Below are 17,350 nucleotides of genomic sequence, written 5' to 3'. Positions count from 1 at the left end.
GCAAAACTCTGTCTCAAAAAAAAAAAAAAAAAAGAGTGAATGAGCAAAAGACTGAATGGATAGGTGGGTGGAGGGATAGGTGAATGAATGGGTGGATGAAGATTCACCTTGGATGCTGTATGATGCTACTGAATCCCAGCCCTGTCTCAGTGAGGATGAAAAATTCAGGGCGGATCACACTGTGATGTGTGCTATAACTCTCTTCTCCTTCCTCCCTCCCTGCTGTATTCCATTCTCTCATTGACCAAGGACATTTGGAGAACCTGGCCTATGTGAGACTGTGCTAGGCCCCAGGGACAGTCATCAAAAGACACTGTGGAACTGGGATGGGATGGTGATCTAAGGTGCTTTGCATGCCTGGTCTCTTCTTGTTCTGCACGTCTCAGCACACACATTTCCTCTGAGTGGTCTTTCCTGCCCACTGACCTAGAATATATCCTCCCCATGTTTCACTTCTTCTTCTCACATTACCCCCTTGATTTCCTGATGCCATTTGTGAAAATCTGAAATTACCATTGTTTTTATTAGCCTTCCTCTACTCAAATATCAGCTCCATAATAGCAGGGACCATGTCTTTATGTCACTGCTGTATTCCCAGTGCCTAATTCAGTACCTGGAACACAGCAGGCACCCAATAAACACATTCTGCTCTAATAATATTTTCTTGTGGTCTTTACTTCACTTCACTAATTTTCTCTTCGGCCCAATCTGATGTTAAACCTATCCACTGAGTTCCTAATTTTTATTACCATATTTTTCAGTTCCAGAATTTCCATTTGGTTCTTTACTATCATTTCTTTTTTTTTTTTTTTTTTTTTTTTTGAGATGGAGTCTTGCTCCGTTGCCCAGGCTGGAGGGCAGTGGCACAATCTCGGCTCACTGCAAGCTCCGCCTTCCGGGTTCACGCCATTCTCCTACCTCAGCCTCCCGAGTAGCTGGGACTACAGGTGCCCACCACCACGCCTGGCTAAGTTTTTGTATTTTTAGTAGAGACGGGGTTTCACCGTGTTAGCCAGGATGGTCTCGATCTCCTGACCTTGTGATCCACTCGCCTCGGTTTCTCAAAGTGCTGGGATTACAGTTGAGAGCCACCACACCCGGCCGGTTCTTTACTATAATTTCTAGTTCTCAATCTTGTCCAGTCTCAATCTTGTCCTGCTGCTCAGAGGGCAGAAGAGGAAAATGTCTTTAAGTATAGTAAGCAGTTATTTGAAAATTTGATTGATTATTCCATTATCTGGATCTTTTGTATAACTTTCTACTGTCTGTTTCTGCTTTTTGGTCACGTTGTCTTCAATTTCTTTGAGGGTTGGGCTGTTGTTTCCTGTTTACTCTCACTCCCCGTGGTCCAACCCAAAGCCTAGGTGGGGGGAGTTTGTCAGGGCTCCCCTTTCTTAGAGGATCTAGAACTATAGTTTTTCTCCCATACATTTGTAAGTATGTGAAGATGAGAAAGCTCAGCTCAGTTTCTCAGCTGTCCCCTCTGCAAGTGGCATACTTTTAGGAGAAAAGCAGCTCCAAATAAAGGGCCTGCTTCTCTCAGTCCCTTATTTCTTTTCTGCGTTGGTAACTTTTCAGTACTGACTCTACTGTTGCCCCATAGTAAATATTTACTGGATGAATAAATGCAGGACTACTAGGCTCAGAGGTAGGAATAGATCTAGATGCATTACACGCACTCATTCTTCCGGCAGTCCCTGACACCTACACTGTGCCATGTTCTGTGCTGTGCTGAGTAAGAGAAGTGACAAAACCTAGTCCCAACCCACAAGGGACAGACCATATTCTTGGTAGACACAATCTTTAGAACAGAGGTCAACAGAAAGGGCCCTTCAAACATTTAGGAAAAGCAGAAAGTTTCCCTGGGGAAGGGGCTTCTAAGCTAAATCTTGAAGAATAAAGAAGAGTTTGCAGTCTGGGCAACACAGCAAAACTCCATCCTCCACCACCCCAAAAATTAGCTGGGCGTGGTGGCATGCACCTGTAGTCCCACGTACTTAGGAGGATGAGGCGGGAGGATTGCTTGAGCCCAGGAGTTTGAGGTTACAGTGAGCTATGATTGCATCACTTGTACTCCAGCCTGGGTGACAACGGCAAGAACCTGTCTTGAGGGGGGAAAAAAAAAAGAGTTTGCCAGGTAAAATAATTGGAGAAGGGCTTTCCTTGTAGAGGAAATACATGGACTGTAAAAGATACTCCTCAGAGTGTCAGGAGGTGAAAATGAAGCTTCTGAGGTTTGCAAGAAAATGTTTACAAATAAGAGTCTGGCATTTAGTATCCTTGCATGCATCTCCAGCATGGGAAACTATAACACGGCTGGCCCCAGGCTCGTCCTGTCTGGCTGCCTCTTTGTAAGAGGGGAGAAGATTGCACAGTGTGATGGAGCTCATTTTCAGCGGAGTAATCTCAGACTTCAACACGGGGGTATCCTGTCTCCTGGGCTGGTGCCCTTCTGGCACAGGACACGTCTCTGGCTCTCATGAACCCTAGAATCACTCACCCCCACAGGCACACCAAAGACAGCTGAGAACTTGAGTCAAGCGTGAGGAGAGACCTCTGGGTGAAAGGGCAGGGATGGGGAAAGAGGGTGATGGATGGCTGGGGGCTTCTCCCTCTTCTCTCCCTCCCTGCCCCTCCCTCTCCACTTTCTGGCTTTCTCTCATCAGCTTTGACTCTCAGTTCTTCTTTTCTTCTCTTATTTTTTTTTTTTTGAAATGGAGTTTTTCTCTTGTCGCTCAGGCTGGAGTACAATGGCGTGATCTCGGCTCACTGCAACCTTCTTCTCCCGGGTTCAAGCGATTCTCCTGCCTCAGCCTCCTGAGTAGTTGGGATTACAGGCATGCGCCAGCACATCGGGCTAATTTCTGTATTTTTAGTAGAGACAGGGTTTCACCATGTTGGCCAGGCTGGTCTCGAACTCCTGACCTCAGGTGATCCACCCACCTCGGCCTCCCAAAATGCTGGGATTACAGGCATGAGCCACTGTTCCCTGGCCCCTTTTTCTTTCTTTTTTTTTTTTTTTTGAGACAGGGTCTTGCTCTGTCACCCTGGCTGGAGTGCAGTGGCACAATCATGGCTCATTGCAGCCTGGACCTCCCAGGCACAAGCAATCCTCCTGCCTCAGCCCCCAAGTAGCTGAGGCTATAGGTTTGTGCCACTATGCCCGGCTAATTTTTTTTTTTTTTTTTTTGAGAGATGGGGCCTCCCTATGTTGCCTGGGTGGTCTCAAACTCCTGTGCTCAAGTTATCTGCCCACCTCAGCCTCCCAAACTGCTAGGATTACAGGCGTAGCCCCCATGCCCGGCCTCTGTTTTTTTCTTTGGACCCAGCCTCAGCCAGATCTCCCCTGGGCTTGCAACACAAGGCCCAAAACAATAGAAGAGAAGTGAGGGGAGTTTTCCCTTTACTACCTAGCATGTAAATGAGGCCTAAAGTAGACCAAGGAAGGGAGAGTGTGAAGGGAGAGTGGGCCAGAGCTGGGGTTGTGGTGACCACTTCCTGGGGCCTGGGGGGAGTTGGTGTAGGGGAGGGGGCAGGAGTGGCAGGGAATCAAGACTTAATGGGTGAATTCTAGGACAGCCCCAGAGGTTACATACACGGCTGTGGCTTCAGACAGACCTGGATTCAAGGTCAAATGAGACTGGCTCCACCATTTACGATCTTAGCAAGTCACTTAACATCTAAGCCTCAGTTTTTTCACCAGTCAAATGGGGATAAACATAACACCTGCTGCAGGGCACCACAGAGGGAATCAAGTGAGGGAATGCATAAAGCATGGAGCACTGTCCAGGCAGCTTTGGGATTCCTCTCATCCGCCCACCCCTCCTTGGGCCCTCACAGCCACCCCCTCACCCCAGTCCCCTTCCACTGCAGCTTAGTCACCCGCTTGTCCTTTCCCTTGCTCCCCTCCCATTCATCCTCAGCTAATACAAACAACCCATCTGCTTGCTACTTTCTCTACCCAAATCACAAAATGCTAGGTCTTGGCTGGGCGTGGTGGCTCATGCCTGTAATCCCAGCACTTTTGGGAGGCCGAGGCAGGCGGATCACTTGAGGTCAGGCATTCGAGACCAGCCTAGCCAACATGGTGAAACCCCATCTCTACTAAAAAAAAAAAAAAAAAAAAAAAAAAAATTAGCCAGGCATGGTGGCACACACCTGTAGTCCCAGCTATGCGGGAGGCTAAGGCAGGATAATTGCTTGAACCCAGGAGGTGGAGGTTGCAGTAAGCCGAGATCATGCCAGTGCACAGAGCAAAACTCTGTTTAAAAAAAACAACAACAACAACAACAAAACACTAGGTCTTAACAAACTTCAGAAATAATCTATTTCAGTCTTCCCAGTTGTTCCTTGAAATGAGGAACTGAGGCCTAGAGAGGGAAAGCCCAACTGAAACCAGGCTTCCCGATTCCTCACCTCCAGCACCTTCACAGAAATCCACCAGCCCTTCCACAATCTAAACATTTCCCAAGCTTTCATTCAGAACCTGCAGCCCATCTACAACCTTCCCTTGAAACCTAAATCTATCCTAGCCTTTCTCCTTCAGCTCCTATACTCTGCTCCAATCTTCTTGAAACAACAAACTCATTTACGAAATATCTGCTATGTGCTGGCTCTTTTTAAATTGGTTATTATTACATGTAATCACATGTAATCCGGCAGTTCTTTTGTTAAAGGGTCAGAGAGGTAGAGTTTCTGGCCCAGGGTCTCAGAGCTGGTCAGTGATTAAACCAGGATTCAGCCTGCAGGATGCATGATTCCAAGCCTCGGGCCCTACTTACTCCCACCGTTGCCTCTGGATTGACCTCTCTCCTATCTCATGCGATCTAGCCTGCTCCCTCAGCCAGGGCCTTAGAACCTAGGGCCTGGTATTATCCACCCCCAGATCTGCAGAAAGGAAGCCACACCCCTCCTCCACCTTGTAGGCCCTCCTTCCTCTCCCTACCTCACCCCCGCCTCCTCTGCCTCCTGGTTCAAAAGCAGCCAAGCCAAAAGAAGCCTCCAGACAGCCCTGAGATCACCTAAAAAGCTGCTACCAAGACAGCCACCAAGATCTTACCAAAATGAAGCGCTTCCTCTTCCTCCTACTCACCATCAGCCTCCTGGTTATGGTACAGGTAAGAGCAATGTCTGGCACCACTGCCAGGACTCCCCAAAGTTGCTTGGCATGGAGGGAGGGCATACAGGATGTGAGCTCCCGGAGACCCAGCCTTCTCTCCTGAGAGCACAGCAGATGGACTCCAACAGGAAAATCGGGGACACAGTGGGCCTGGCCACCCAGCCTTCCAGCTCTTCTGGCTGGGGCTGCACTGCTTGTGGGCTGCCCTGAGAGAAACCTGTATCCACAGCTGGGGAGCACTTACAGGGTGCCAGGCGCATTGGGGCACCCAAGGGGTGCTGTGGAATAATAGAGAACTAAGAGACTTGGGAAGACAACCCTGAGTGAGGAAGGCATCAGCCCACAGGGAGTCTGGAGAGATGGTCCTTTGGGGAGAGGCCAGGAGATGTCCAAGTGGAGTCTGCTGTGGTTATGGAGGTGACAGGGGACACTCCAACCCCCACTCCCCTGCCAGAGAGAAGCCTGGATGTTCAGGAATGCAAAGAAGACAGGACTCTCCCATTTCAGAAACAACTGGAGTCTCAAAAGTGACTGCTATTCCAGGAGGCAGCTTTGGTAGCATCCCAGGTGCCCAGAGGGGAGTCAGTACAGCAGACCGGAGCCATCAAGTTCTTGATCAAGAACACCTTGATCACCATCAAAACCAGCTTAATCTCCATCAAGAACAGTTCTAGTTGCAGCTCCATCAAGCATTAAGGACAGCTTGATCACCATCTGGCCACTTCCCCACCCCATATCCAGCCACCCACGCTGTGCCAACTGCTTTCTCACTCAGCCCCGGCTCATATGACCTTCACAACTGTGATGAACTTCTCCCCACTCAGAAGAGGAAACTGAGGCTCAGGGAAGCTAAGCCCTTTGCCAGGCTAGGAAGGTCAAGGGCTAGGGCTCCCCTGTCTCCCTCTATGCCAGAAGGGCTGGTGGCTGGGGAGAGGTGAAAAGAAAGGTTCTGTGACCGGGCACGGTGGGTCACGCCTGTAATCCCAGCACTTTGGGAGGCCGAGGCAGGCGGATCACCTGAGGTCAGGAGCTCAAGACCACCCTGGCCAACATGACAAAATCCCATCTCTACTAAAAATACAAAAATTAGCTGGGCGAGCCGGGTGCGCTGGCTCACGTCTGTAATCCCAGCACTTTGGGAAGCTGAGGCGGGCGGATCATGAGGTCAGGAGATGGAGACCATCCTGGCTAACACGTTGAAACCTCGTCTCCACCATAAATACAAAAAGAAATTAGCCGGGCATGGTGGCGGGCACCTGTGGTCCCAGCTACTCGAGAGGCTGAGGCAGGAGAATGGCGTGAACCCGGAGGTGGAGCTTGCAGTGAGCCGAGATCGCGCCACTGCACTCCAGCCTGGGCGGGCGACAGAGCGAGACTCTGTCTCGGAAAAAAAAAAATTAGCTGGGCGTGATGGCGGGTGCCTATAATCCCAGCTACTTGGGAGGTCGAGGCAGGAGAATCGCTCAAAACCGGGGGTGGAGGTTGCAGTGAGCCGAGATCATGCCACTTCACTCCAGCCTGGGCAAAAGAGCGAAACTCTATCTCAAAAAAACAGAAAGGTTCTGTGAGAGGGGGTGGGCGGGGGCAGTGATCACCTCTGTCCCTGCTTGTGTCAAAGCAGGAAGCAGCCAAACATCCTGACAGGACCTGTGGAAGAAGAAGTGGTCACATGGGACAGAACTGAGGACTGTTTTATTGAGGCGGGCGGATTGAGGGCAGGGAGGGTAGAAAGGGGACTGCATCTTTAAATATCAAACACGAGATTCAAAAGTCCCCTGAGGGCTGGGTACGGTGACTCACGCCTGTAATCCCAGTACTTTGGGAGGCCGAGGCGGGTGGATCACCAGGTTAGGAGTTCGAGACCAGCCTGACCAACATGGTGAAACCCCGTCTCTACTAAAAATAGAAAAATTAGCCAGGCGTGGGGGCACGTGCCTGTAGTCCCAGCTACTCAGGAGGCTGAGGCAGGAGAATCACTTGAGCCTGGGAGGTGGAGGATGCAGTGAGCCGAGATCGCACTACTGCAGTCCAGCCTGGGTGACAGACTGAGACTCCGCCTCAAAAAAAAAAAAAAAAAAGTCCCCTGAGCTTATCCCACTTCTCCTCCTGCAGATACAAACTGGAGTCTCAGCACAAAACAGCACCAGCCAAACCAGCAGCGCCCCAGCATCCAGCAACATGAGCGGAGGCATTCTCCTTCTCTTCGTGGCCAATGCCGTAATCCACCTCTTCTGCTTCAGTTGAGGTGACACGTCTCAGCCTTAGCCCTGTGCCCCCTGAAATAGCTGCCACCATCACTCACAAGAGGATCCCCTCCATCCTTGGGAGGGGTTGATGCCAGACATCACCAGGTTGTAGAAGTTGACAGACAGTGCCATGGGGGCAACAGCCAAAGTAGGGGGGTAATGATGTAGGGGCCAAGCAGTGCCCAGCTGGGGGTCAATAAAGTTACCCTTGTACTTGCAGTGGGGTCCTGCGTGTGGTTACTGGACATCCCTACGCCCCGAGAGCCAGCTGTGCAGCAGCACCAGGGAGTTTCCCATGTTCCCATCAGCAGGGAAGTAGGCACCAGGGAGCAGCCCCCAGCTTCCCTACCTAAATTCCAATGCTGAGGGCCCCTCCCCTTAGAAGCACATCACAGGGACAAGGCCCAGAACCTGGCAGCCTCACCAACCCTGCAGTTGCGTTTGCTTCACCCATCCCTGGGTGTTTGGGAATGATGGTACTAGAGATGCCACCACCCTGGACATCCCAGGCTCAGAGAGCCCCTACCCCATACCTGGGTATCTTCAGAATGACAGATCCAGGGAGATCCCCAGTCCCAGGGACACCCCTCAACAAGGTCTTTAGATCCCCAGCAAACCAGCCCCACAGGCATCTGGGGCTGGAGAATGATGATGGGTGGCTGTCTACCTCCCATGCTGGCCCAGGGGCTGGGAAGGCAGGAAGGGCAAGCAGCTGCTCTGACCACTCCCACCCTCTGGGGCTTGGGGCATCGGAGGTGGGTGCTGCAGAGATGGAAGGGAGCCCCAGGGCACCCCCCAAGGGCCCCTCCCACCTTGGCTTCTTCCTTGAGGACCTCCAGGGACAGAGGGAGCTCCCCCTCTTCTATGTCCTGCCCTCTCTGAGCTGGGTTAGAGACCTAGACGCCCTGTCCTGGCTTCTCTAAGACTAGAGTTGGGGTGAGTGCAGCAGAGCCCTGGGGGCACAGCCCTTCAGGGTGTGGCTCATACTCATCTCCCGTGCCTGGCCCACTGCACCCCCATCACACTAACCTCCACGTTTTCACCCTGGACTCGTATGCATCCCTAGAATATTCTTTCTCTGTCTCCTGGAGCCTGGCTAACTCCTTCCCACCCTAACATCTCAGCTGCAGGTCCCTGATGTGTGCAGAGGGACATCTCAGCCTGCCCTGCACCCCTTGTGGGGGTGACGTTCCTGCTGTGTGAGTCCCTCTACTTCTTTCCTCCCTTCTCATGGATGCATCACCCTACCTGTCAGGATCCTCTGTGGGACTGTGAGTTCCCTAAGGACAGGGACCGAAAGGCTCGGTTTGTGTCTGTGCCCGCACAGCCTAGGACCCCGCCCAGCTCAGAGCCCGCTCTCACAACACTTCATTTGGGTGGCTGCGCGAGACTACGTGCCCCAGTTAGTCTGGTCCCAGGGCGCCCTCTGATGGCAGAAGGAAGTCTAACATCTGAACCCCAAAGCTGGAGCCTGGAGGGAAGAAGCCAGCCTGAGCGCCAGGGAAGAAGGCAGGTGAACAAATCCCCACCCCACCCCGAAATATCAAGGTGCACAGAGACAAGGGTACCTGGCAGCATATTAGAAAATAGCTTATGTTACAACAAAAACCCTATAAAAACATTCATCCCAGCAAAAGCCTCCAGGGCTGGAGGGTGAGGGGAAAAGGTTCAAAGCACATGGATGGTCCAGATCTGGGATGCTCTGTCCTCATCCGGCTCCCATAGCACCACGTGGTCCCGGTCGTAGCCCCGGCCTCCTGGGGGTGGGATGAGGATTAAAAGATAGGGAGATAGTCAGAGAGAGCTGGGACTCCATGGTTCTCAGCCCCCTCAGGAGCCCTCTCCCCCATACATCCCACCTTACCCTTCACATCCAGGATCTGGCCTTCGAACATCTGGCTGCAGATGTGGCCCGATTCACTGATGCTCCACGTCTGGCGTGGCAGGCGGCTCTCGGCCCACAGCACCACCTTGGAGCCTGAGCTAGGGGGTCCAATCACCTGCAGGCTCATTGTGGGGGCCATCTGAGGCCCCAGGAGGTCATCAGGCATTGTTCCTCCCCACAGGGACTCTACCGTACCCAAGAAACCCTTGACCCATCTGCTCCGAATCCTGGCTCTTAGGGACTGTGGCCCTGGGCAAGTCTCTTAATCCTCCTCAGCTTCAGTTTCCCTGGGGATGGGAATCCCCAAATGCTGGCTTTTGCGAGGGTTCAGTGTGAGAAAACATAAAAGGGCTAGAAAAATATTAACTCCTCCAGGAATCCTTCCATGATTGGCTTCCAAAGCATAGGCTTTAGCATCAGACAAATCTCTACACATTTACTAGCTGTGTGACTTTCAGCAAATTACCTAACCTCTGTATGCTCTGGTTTCCTCACCTGTAAAATGGGGAGTATAAAAAGACCTGCCCCACAGTACTCTAGACTAAAGATTATAGGAGGCATTTGTGTGAAGAACTCAATGCAGAGCCTGGCATGTGGTCAGCCATCTCTCTCATTCTAAGTAAAAGATAAAACCTCTCAATGGCCTACAAAGACCTACAGTCCCCATAACCTTTCTGGCCTCATCTCCTGCTACCTCCCCCTCACTCAACTCACTCTAGCCACCCAGCTAGCCTTGCTAGCCCAGAAAAATCCCAGGCATGTTCCTTCCTCATGGCCTTTGCACTGGCTGTTCCCTCTGCCTGGAACACTCTTCCCTCAGATATCTGCACGGCTGCCTCCCTCAAATGTCATCTTCTTAGGAAAGGCTCCTAAGAAGCCTTTACTATACCTGATACTTCCTATTCTCCTTCTTTTTTTTTTTGGGAGACAGAGTCTCCCTCTGTTGCCCAGGCTGGTGTGCAGTGCTGTGATCATAGCTTACCGCAGCCTCAATCTCCTGGGCCCACGTAATCCTCCCACCTCAGCCTCCTGAGTAGCTGGGACTACAGGTGCATGCCACCACATCCGGCTAGTTTTTTTATTTTTTGTGGAGATGGCATCTCATTATGCTGCCCAGGCTGGTCTTGAACTCCCGAGCTCAAGAGATCCTCCTGCCTCACTCAGCTTCTCAAAGTGCTGTGATTATAGGCGTGAGCCACTGAGCCTGGCCTATTCCCCTTTCATGATTTATCTTCCTCTATTGAACTTTCATCCTCTAAGACACTAAGACATTCTGCCCATTTAAGTTATTTCTGTCTATCTCTCCCCGCTAGGATGTAAGCTTCAGGAGGGCAGGTGTCCATTCTGTCTATAACTGCTGTATCCCCAGCATCTAGAACAGAGCCTGACACATAGTAGGTACTCAAGAAATGTGTGTGGAGTAAATCTACCTTTTTTCTTATTTTTATTTTTGTTTTTTTTTTTGAGACCAGGTCTTGTGCTGTCACCAAGGCTGGAGTGCAGTGGCGCAATCCTGGCTCACTGCAGCCTCTAACTCCTGGGCTCAAGCCTCCCACCTCAGCCTCTTGAGTACCTGGGACTAGAGGCATGCACCACCACACCCAGTTAATTTTTTGTTTGGCCTCAAACTCCTGTCCTCAAGCAATCCTCCTGCCTTGGCCTTCCAAAGTGTTGGGATTATAGGCATGAGCCACCATGCCTGGCCAAATCTACCATTGTTAATAGGGCTCAAGTTCTGTCATGGGCATCAGAGCTGGGAGGTCCCTTAGAAGCACCCATTTCATTGCTCTTGTTTTTGCAGACTGAGGCCCAGAGAAGAGCATGACTTGCCCAGGGGGACACAGTCTGCACTCCCCCCCTCCGCAGGGTCCTGGCTTCTGTGTGCATCCCTCTGTGTTCCTGATTGGGCTGGGACTCCCCAGAGTGGACCTGCAAATGCCTAGGGCCAGGGTGTCCCTGTGCCAGCCCCTGTATCAATACCTGGTTCTTCAGCATCCCATCCTCGTAGTACCAGATGCAGCTACCTCCAGCTCGGGGGTCGGAGACCACCACACGGCCTGCCTTCATGTCCTCCACGTGGTCCGGCACTGCCAGGAATCCCCCCAGTGCTGCATTCCAGAGGCGGAAATAAACCCGGCGCTGGTGGCAGAAAGAGGCTGAGAGTCAGGGGTGCCAGGGAGGGATGACCTGGGCCCCCAGTACCCTCAACTCTGGACTGTCCAGTATCAGGCTCCCAAGCCTGATACTTGTCCCCAAACTTTCCTTGACTCTAAGTCACCGCTTCTTTACACACACTTACAGAGAGCACATGTATCACACACACACAGTTCCATGGTCATAGAGGTACCCACAGATGTGTGCAGAGGGACAAACTGACAGATACACCTCTGGTCCACATGGTGGCACAGAAGTTCACAGAAGACACAAACACATGGATACATGCAGCCATCCAACTCACATGTTCTAACCATAGATCCATGCAGTCTACTCCATACCAGGCAGTTCTGCTTGCTAAAAGCGTGGATGTGTGTGGGCATACAGATGTGCACCCACACTTACAGAAAGAAATGCACACACACCTGTGTTGAAGAGAGTTCCTGATGGGGTGGACACTGGACTGTCAGACATCAGACATGGCTCTGCCATAAATCAGCTGGAGCTCTTAGATGGTAGCAAAAGTAATAATAGTAATAACAATAATCACAGCTAACGTTTGTTGAGAGCTGACTCACTCAAGCACTGTTCTAAGGGTTTTACCTACATTATCTTCAATCCTCAAAACAGACCCATGACACGTGTTATCCTCATTTTAAAGACGAGGAAACGAAGGTCTAAGGAGGTACAGTACTTGCCCAAGATTGCAGAGCAAATCCGTGTCCACTTCTCTGAGCCTTTATTTCCCCATCTGTAAAATGTGAGGGGTGGAGATAATCTCCAAGATTTCTCCCAGCAATGATGTTATGAGTCTTGAATACGAGAACTACACAAATATCCTTATACAAAGATACACACACTATCAATGGTGTCACAAGTACAAGCATGCGCAGTCATAAATGCACTCCCAGCCAGGCGCGGAGGCTCACGCCTATAATAGCAGCACTTTGGGAGGCCGAGGTGGGTGGATCACCTGAGGTCAGGAGTTCGAGGTCAGCCTGGCCAACATGGCAAAACCCTGTCTCTACCAAAAATACAAAAAAATTAGCCAGGCGTGGTGGCACACGCCTGTAATCCCAGCTACTCGGGAGGCTGAGGCTGGAGAATCGCTTGAACCCGGGAGATGAAGGTTGCAGTGAGCCGAGATTACACCACTGCACTCCAGCCTGGGTGACAGAGTAGGACTCCATCTCAAAAATGAATAAATTAATAAAAATAAAAAAAAGAATGCACTCCCACAGATACACACACACACACACACACAGGTCATCACCAGAGCACACAGATGCATGGACACAAATAACCTGATGAGCACAGAAATACTCTCAGATGGGAACATGCATGCGCACACACATACACACAGAGCCCATGGCCTTACCATTTATCTGCACATGTGCATTAATGATACTGATGTTCAGACATGCAGGCACGGACATACAGAAACACATATGCAGGCAGTGCTTCCCCAAGTGAGGTATGCTTACTACCAGTGGGTGGTCCATGAGATCACTTTCAGTCCTATGTGGTTAAATTTTTTTTTTTTTGAGACAGGGTCTCTCTCTGTCACCCAGGCTGGAGTGCCAGTGGAGCCATCATGGCTCACTGCAGCCTCAAACTCCTGGGCTCAGGTGATCCTCCCGAGTAGCTGGGATATAGCACAAGCCATCACACCTAGCTCATTTCTTTTGTATTTTTTGTAGAGATGGGGTCTCGCCATGTTGCCCAGGCTTGTCTCTAACTCCTGGGCTCAAGCAACCCTCCATCCTCGGCCTCCCAAAGTGATGAAATTACAGGTGTGAGCCACCGCACCCAGCCTATAAACTCATTTTTGAAAAATTAATGGTAATGTCTTTATTACATTACCATTACATGTATTACCATTACATTACCATTACATGTATTACCATTACATGTATTACATTGCCATTACATGTATTAATGGTATGTATCTATTAAGAAAAAAAATCAGGCTGGGCATGGTGGCTCACGCCTGTAAACCCAGCACTTTGGGAGGCTGAGACGGGCGGATCATGAGGTCAGGAGATAGAGACCATCCTGGCTAACATGGTGAAACCCCGTCTCTACTAAAAATACAAAAAAGTTAGCTGGGCGTGGTGGCGGGTGCCTGTAGTCCCAGCTACTCAGGAAGCTGAGGCAGGAGAATGGCATGAACCCGGGAGGCGGAGCTTGCAGTGAGCCGAGATCGCGCCACTGCACTCCAGCCTGGGCGACAGAGTGAGAAGACTCTGTCTCAAAAAAAAAAAAAAAAAAAAAAAAAAGAAAATCATATATACACCTCAAACTCATGACTTTATGGATATTATTCCTTAGGACAAGGATAAAGTAAAAAAAAAAATGTGATTTTTTTCTTTTTCCTCTTCTGGGGATATTGTCTAGAGGCACTCAGAATGTTCCAGCATTTGACATAGTGTCATAGGCCTTCCTACGGTACAGCCTCTAACAAAACTAGGCTGTCCTGAGCCCCTGGTAATAGAATTGTTGACCTTTATACCAACAAATTTGGGAAAGCACCAAAATCTGCATGTGGCTTGTGCTCAGGCAGACTTCAAGGGGTTCATGCTGTGAGGTCTAAAGTTCTTATGAGATTGTCCAAAACAAAAAACATGTCAGGAGGGCGTACAGTGGTTCCAGGTATGCTAAATGTGTTTGTGACAGGCAAGCCCGCTTTCCTTATGCAGCAGCTGAAAATCGTTATGAAAGTGTTGAAGGCACAAGCATAGACTCAGAAAACTAAATAAAAACTGGGCTGGGGCTAGGCACAGTGGTTCATGCCTGTAATCCCAACACTTTGGGAGGCCAAGGTGGGCAGATCACGTGAGGTCAGGAGCTCAAGACCAGCCTGGCCAACATGATAAAACCCCATTTCTACTAAAAATACAAAAATTAGCCAGGCGCAGTGGCTCATGCCTGTAATCCCAGCACTCTGGGAGGCCAAAGTGGGCAGATCACAAGGTCAGGCATTCGAGACCAACCTGGCCAACACAGTGAAACCCCGTCTCTACTAAAAATACAAAAATTAGCCGGGTGTGGTGGTGGGCACCTGTAATCCCAGCTACTTGGGAGTCTGAGGCAGGAGAATTGCTTGAACTCAGGGGGCAGAGGTTGTAGTGAGCCGAGATCACGCCATTGCACTTCAGCCCAGGTGACAGTGCGAGATTCCATCTCAAAAAACAAAAATACCCCCAAAAATTAGCCAGATGTGGTGGCACAAGCTTGTAATCCCAGCTACTTCGGAGGATGAGGTAGGAGAATCACTTGAACTTGGGAGGTGGAGATTGCAGTGAGCCGAGATCGTGCCATTGCACTCCAATCTGGGCAACAAAAGCAAAACTCCATCTCAAAAAAAAAAAAAAAAAAAAAAAAAAGGGCTGGGCATGGTGGCTCACGTCTGTAATCCCAGCACTTTGGGAGGCCGAGGCAGGTGGATCACTTGAGGTCAGGAGTTCGAGACCAGCCTGGCCAACATGGTGAAACTCTGCCTCTACTAAAAATACAAAAATTAGCTGAGCGTGGTGGCACGTGCCTGTGGTCCCAGTTACTTGGGAGGCTGAGGCACAAGAAGCACTTAAACCCGGGAGGTGGAGGTTGCAGTGAGCCAGGATGTTGCCACTGTGCTCCAGCCTTTGTGACAGAGCAAGACTCTGTCTCAAAAAAAAAAAAAAAAAAAAAGAGAAAGAGAAAAAAAAGCTTTTTTGAGAAATAAAAATTAATTAAAAGACTTTTAAAAAGAGAGTTAATCTAGAGAAAAATATTAAGTAGACAATGGCTCAAGAGGAATGACGATGTGGCAAAAGTTGTGACAAAAGTACACAAATGCTGCGTTTGGGAAACACACAGCTAGACACTCATCCAGAAAGGCCTGCCCAGACATGCTCAGCCCCAGACACGCTCAGCTCCAGCCACGCTACCCACCTGCTTGATGGGGTAGAGGGAGCCCACCCTCTGGGTGCCGCTGTAGGTCAGCCAGTTGGTGATCTCGCAGCTTCCCACCAGCCACTGGCGGCCCCGGAAGTCACTGTGTTCACATAGCACCCAACTGGGCCAGCAGGTGTCAGGGACACAGAGAAGAGCCCAGATACACAGACAGACAGGCAGACAGGTGGAGGAGGAGACACAGAGATGTCAAAACATTCTCCACCTCCTCTTCTCCCATGCAGGGATTCCTCTGCCTGGAATAGGGTTCCCAGGGCGGAGAGGGAGGCTGGGAAGTAGATTTGGGGTTTTCAGGGTAAAGTAGGATCTGAGAAGCCCACCAAGCTGGAGTCTAAGCCCTGAGAGCCAGTGACCCTTCTCAGTCTGCACTTCTCCCTCTTTCCTGGCTTGGAGGGGAGTGGGGGAAAAGTGGGGAGAGGAAAGAGGCCAGAGACCCCCAGGATCTCCGTCTTGCCACGACTCATCTCCACCAGCAGCCCCCGCACCCGTGCCTCTCCTCAGCACTCACACGCCCCCCTTGATCCGCACGGACAGCACATGGTTGTTGAAGCCCTCAGCTTGCAGGCTCCGCACCTCCCTGCTGAGCTCGATCTCCTTCCCCTCGAAGCACTCGAGTCCATACAGGAAAATCGAAGGCTCTGAAAAGTGCTGGGGCCCAGGAGACAGAAGAGGGTGAGGCTCTGAGAGCCCAAGTCCCAGACACAGCCCCACAATCCCAGACACCCCGACTCCCAGATCTGTATGTCACGCCTTCTTCCCTCCTGAGCTCAGTTCTGCAGGGCCACTGACTCTTGGACGCTGCCAGCTGAGTGCTCCCGATTCTCAGAGGCAGTAAGCGCTAGGCTGGGTCCCCAGTTTCCCCCTCAAACCTCCTCTCCAGTAAATAGCACTTCTCAGAACTAACCTGGCACTCTGAGCCAGGATGGAAACCTGGGGCTTATTCTAGGCTTTTTTTTTTTTTTTTTGAGACAGAGTCCCGCTCTTGTCGCCCAGGCTGTAGTACAGTGGTGCAATATCGGCTCACTGCAACCTCTGCCTCCCGGGTTCAAACAATTCTTCTGCCTCAGCCTCCTGAGTAGCTGGGATTACAGGCACGCATCACCACACCCGGCTAATTTTTGTACTTTTAGTAGAGACGGGGTTTTGCCATGTTAGTCTGGCTGGTCTCAAACTCCTGACCTCAGGTGATCTGCCCTCCTTGGCCTGCCAAAGTGCTGGGATTACAGGAGTGAGCCACCATGCCCAGCCCAGATTTTTTTTTTTTTTTTTTGCGATAGGGTCTCGCTCTGTTGCCCAGGCTGGAGTGCAGTGGCGCAATCACGGCTCACTGTAGCCTCGACTTCCTGGGCTAAAGCGATCCTCCCACCTCAGCCTCCTGAGTAGCTGGGACTACAGGCACATGCTACCATGCCCAGCTAATTTTTTGTAGAGACAGGGTCTCACCATGTTGCCCAGGCAGGTCTCAAACTCCTAGGCTCAAGTGATCCTCCTGCCTTAGCCTCCTGAAGTGCTGGAATTTATTTACTTAATTTTTTTGAGATGGAGTCTCACTCTGTCACCCAGGCTGGAGGGCAGTGGCGCAATCTCAGCTCACTGTAACCTCCACCTTTTAAGTTCAAGCAATTCTTCTGCTTCAGCCTCCCAAGTAGCTGGGATTACAGGCATGTGCCATCATGCCCGGCTAATTTTTGTAGAGACAGGGTTTCATCACGTTGGCCAGGCTAGTCTCAAACTCCTGACCTCATGATCTGCCCGCCTTGGCTTCCCAAAGTGCTGGAACTACAGGCGTGAGCCAACACGCCCGGCCCAAAGTGCTAGAATTATAGGTACAAGCCACTGCACCTGGCCTCATTCTAGATTTCTCCTTTTCATCTTCATGATAACAATAACAACAATAATAATACTGATAATAATAGCAGCTCACATTCATCAGGGTTTACTATAGGCCATGTTATGCCAAGCACTTTACCTGATCTCATTATAACTCTTCAA

The 17,350-nt window shown here is 50.7% G+C and overlaps 2 protein-coding genes across 2 annotated transcripts in view; one reads left to right on the top strand and one right to left on the bottom strand.

Moving 5' to 3' along the window:
• Positions 1–4,960: 4,960 nt before the first annotated feature.
• Positions 4,961–7,584, top strand: CD52 (CD52 molecule). The gene is made up of 2 exons (XM_054499306.2): positions 4,961–5,117; positions 7,232–7,584. The coding sequence occupies exons 1-2, from the start codon at positions 5,064–5,066 to the stop codon at positions 7,361–7,363; spliced, it is 186 nt and encodes a 61-aa protein (XP_054355281.1). The 5' UTR covers positions 4,961–5,063; the 3' UTR covers positions 7,364–7,584.
• A 1,356-nt stretch (positions 7,585–8,940) lies between these two features.
• Positions 8,941–17,350, bottom strand: part of CRYBG2 (crystallin beta-gamma domain containing 2) — a 34,915-nt gene continuing 26,505 nt past the window's right edge. Inside the window, exons 19-23 of the mRNA XM_054499293.1 lie at positions 15,867–16,006; positions 15,338–15,461; positions 11,231–11,389; positions 9,230–9,389; positions 8,941–9,122 (exon numbers count right to left, since the gene is read on the bottom strand). Of these exons, the coding sequence (XP_054355268.1) occupies positions 9,034–9,122; positions 9,230–9,389; positions 11,231–11,389; positions 15,338–15,461; positions 15,867–16,006 (672 nt within the window). The 3' untranslated portion in view covers positions 8,941–9,033. The remainder of the gene's footprint in view (positions 9,123–9,229; positions 9,390–11,230; positions 11,390–15,337; positions 15,462–15,866; positions 16,007–17,350) is intronic.

Source organism: Pongo pygmaeus, chromosome 1, assembly GCF_028885625.2.
Source record: "Pongo pygmaeus isolate AG05252 chromosome 1, NHGRI_mPonPyg2-v2.0_pri, whole genome shotgun sequence".
NCBI lineage: Eukaryota > Metazoa > Chordata > Mammalia > Primates > Hominidae > Pongo > Pongo pygmaeus.
Note: the sequence above shows the minus strand (reverse complement) of the source record. Positions and strands in the feature narration are given on the sequence as shown.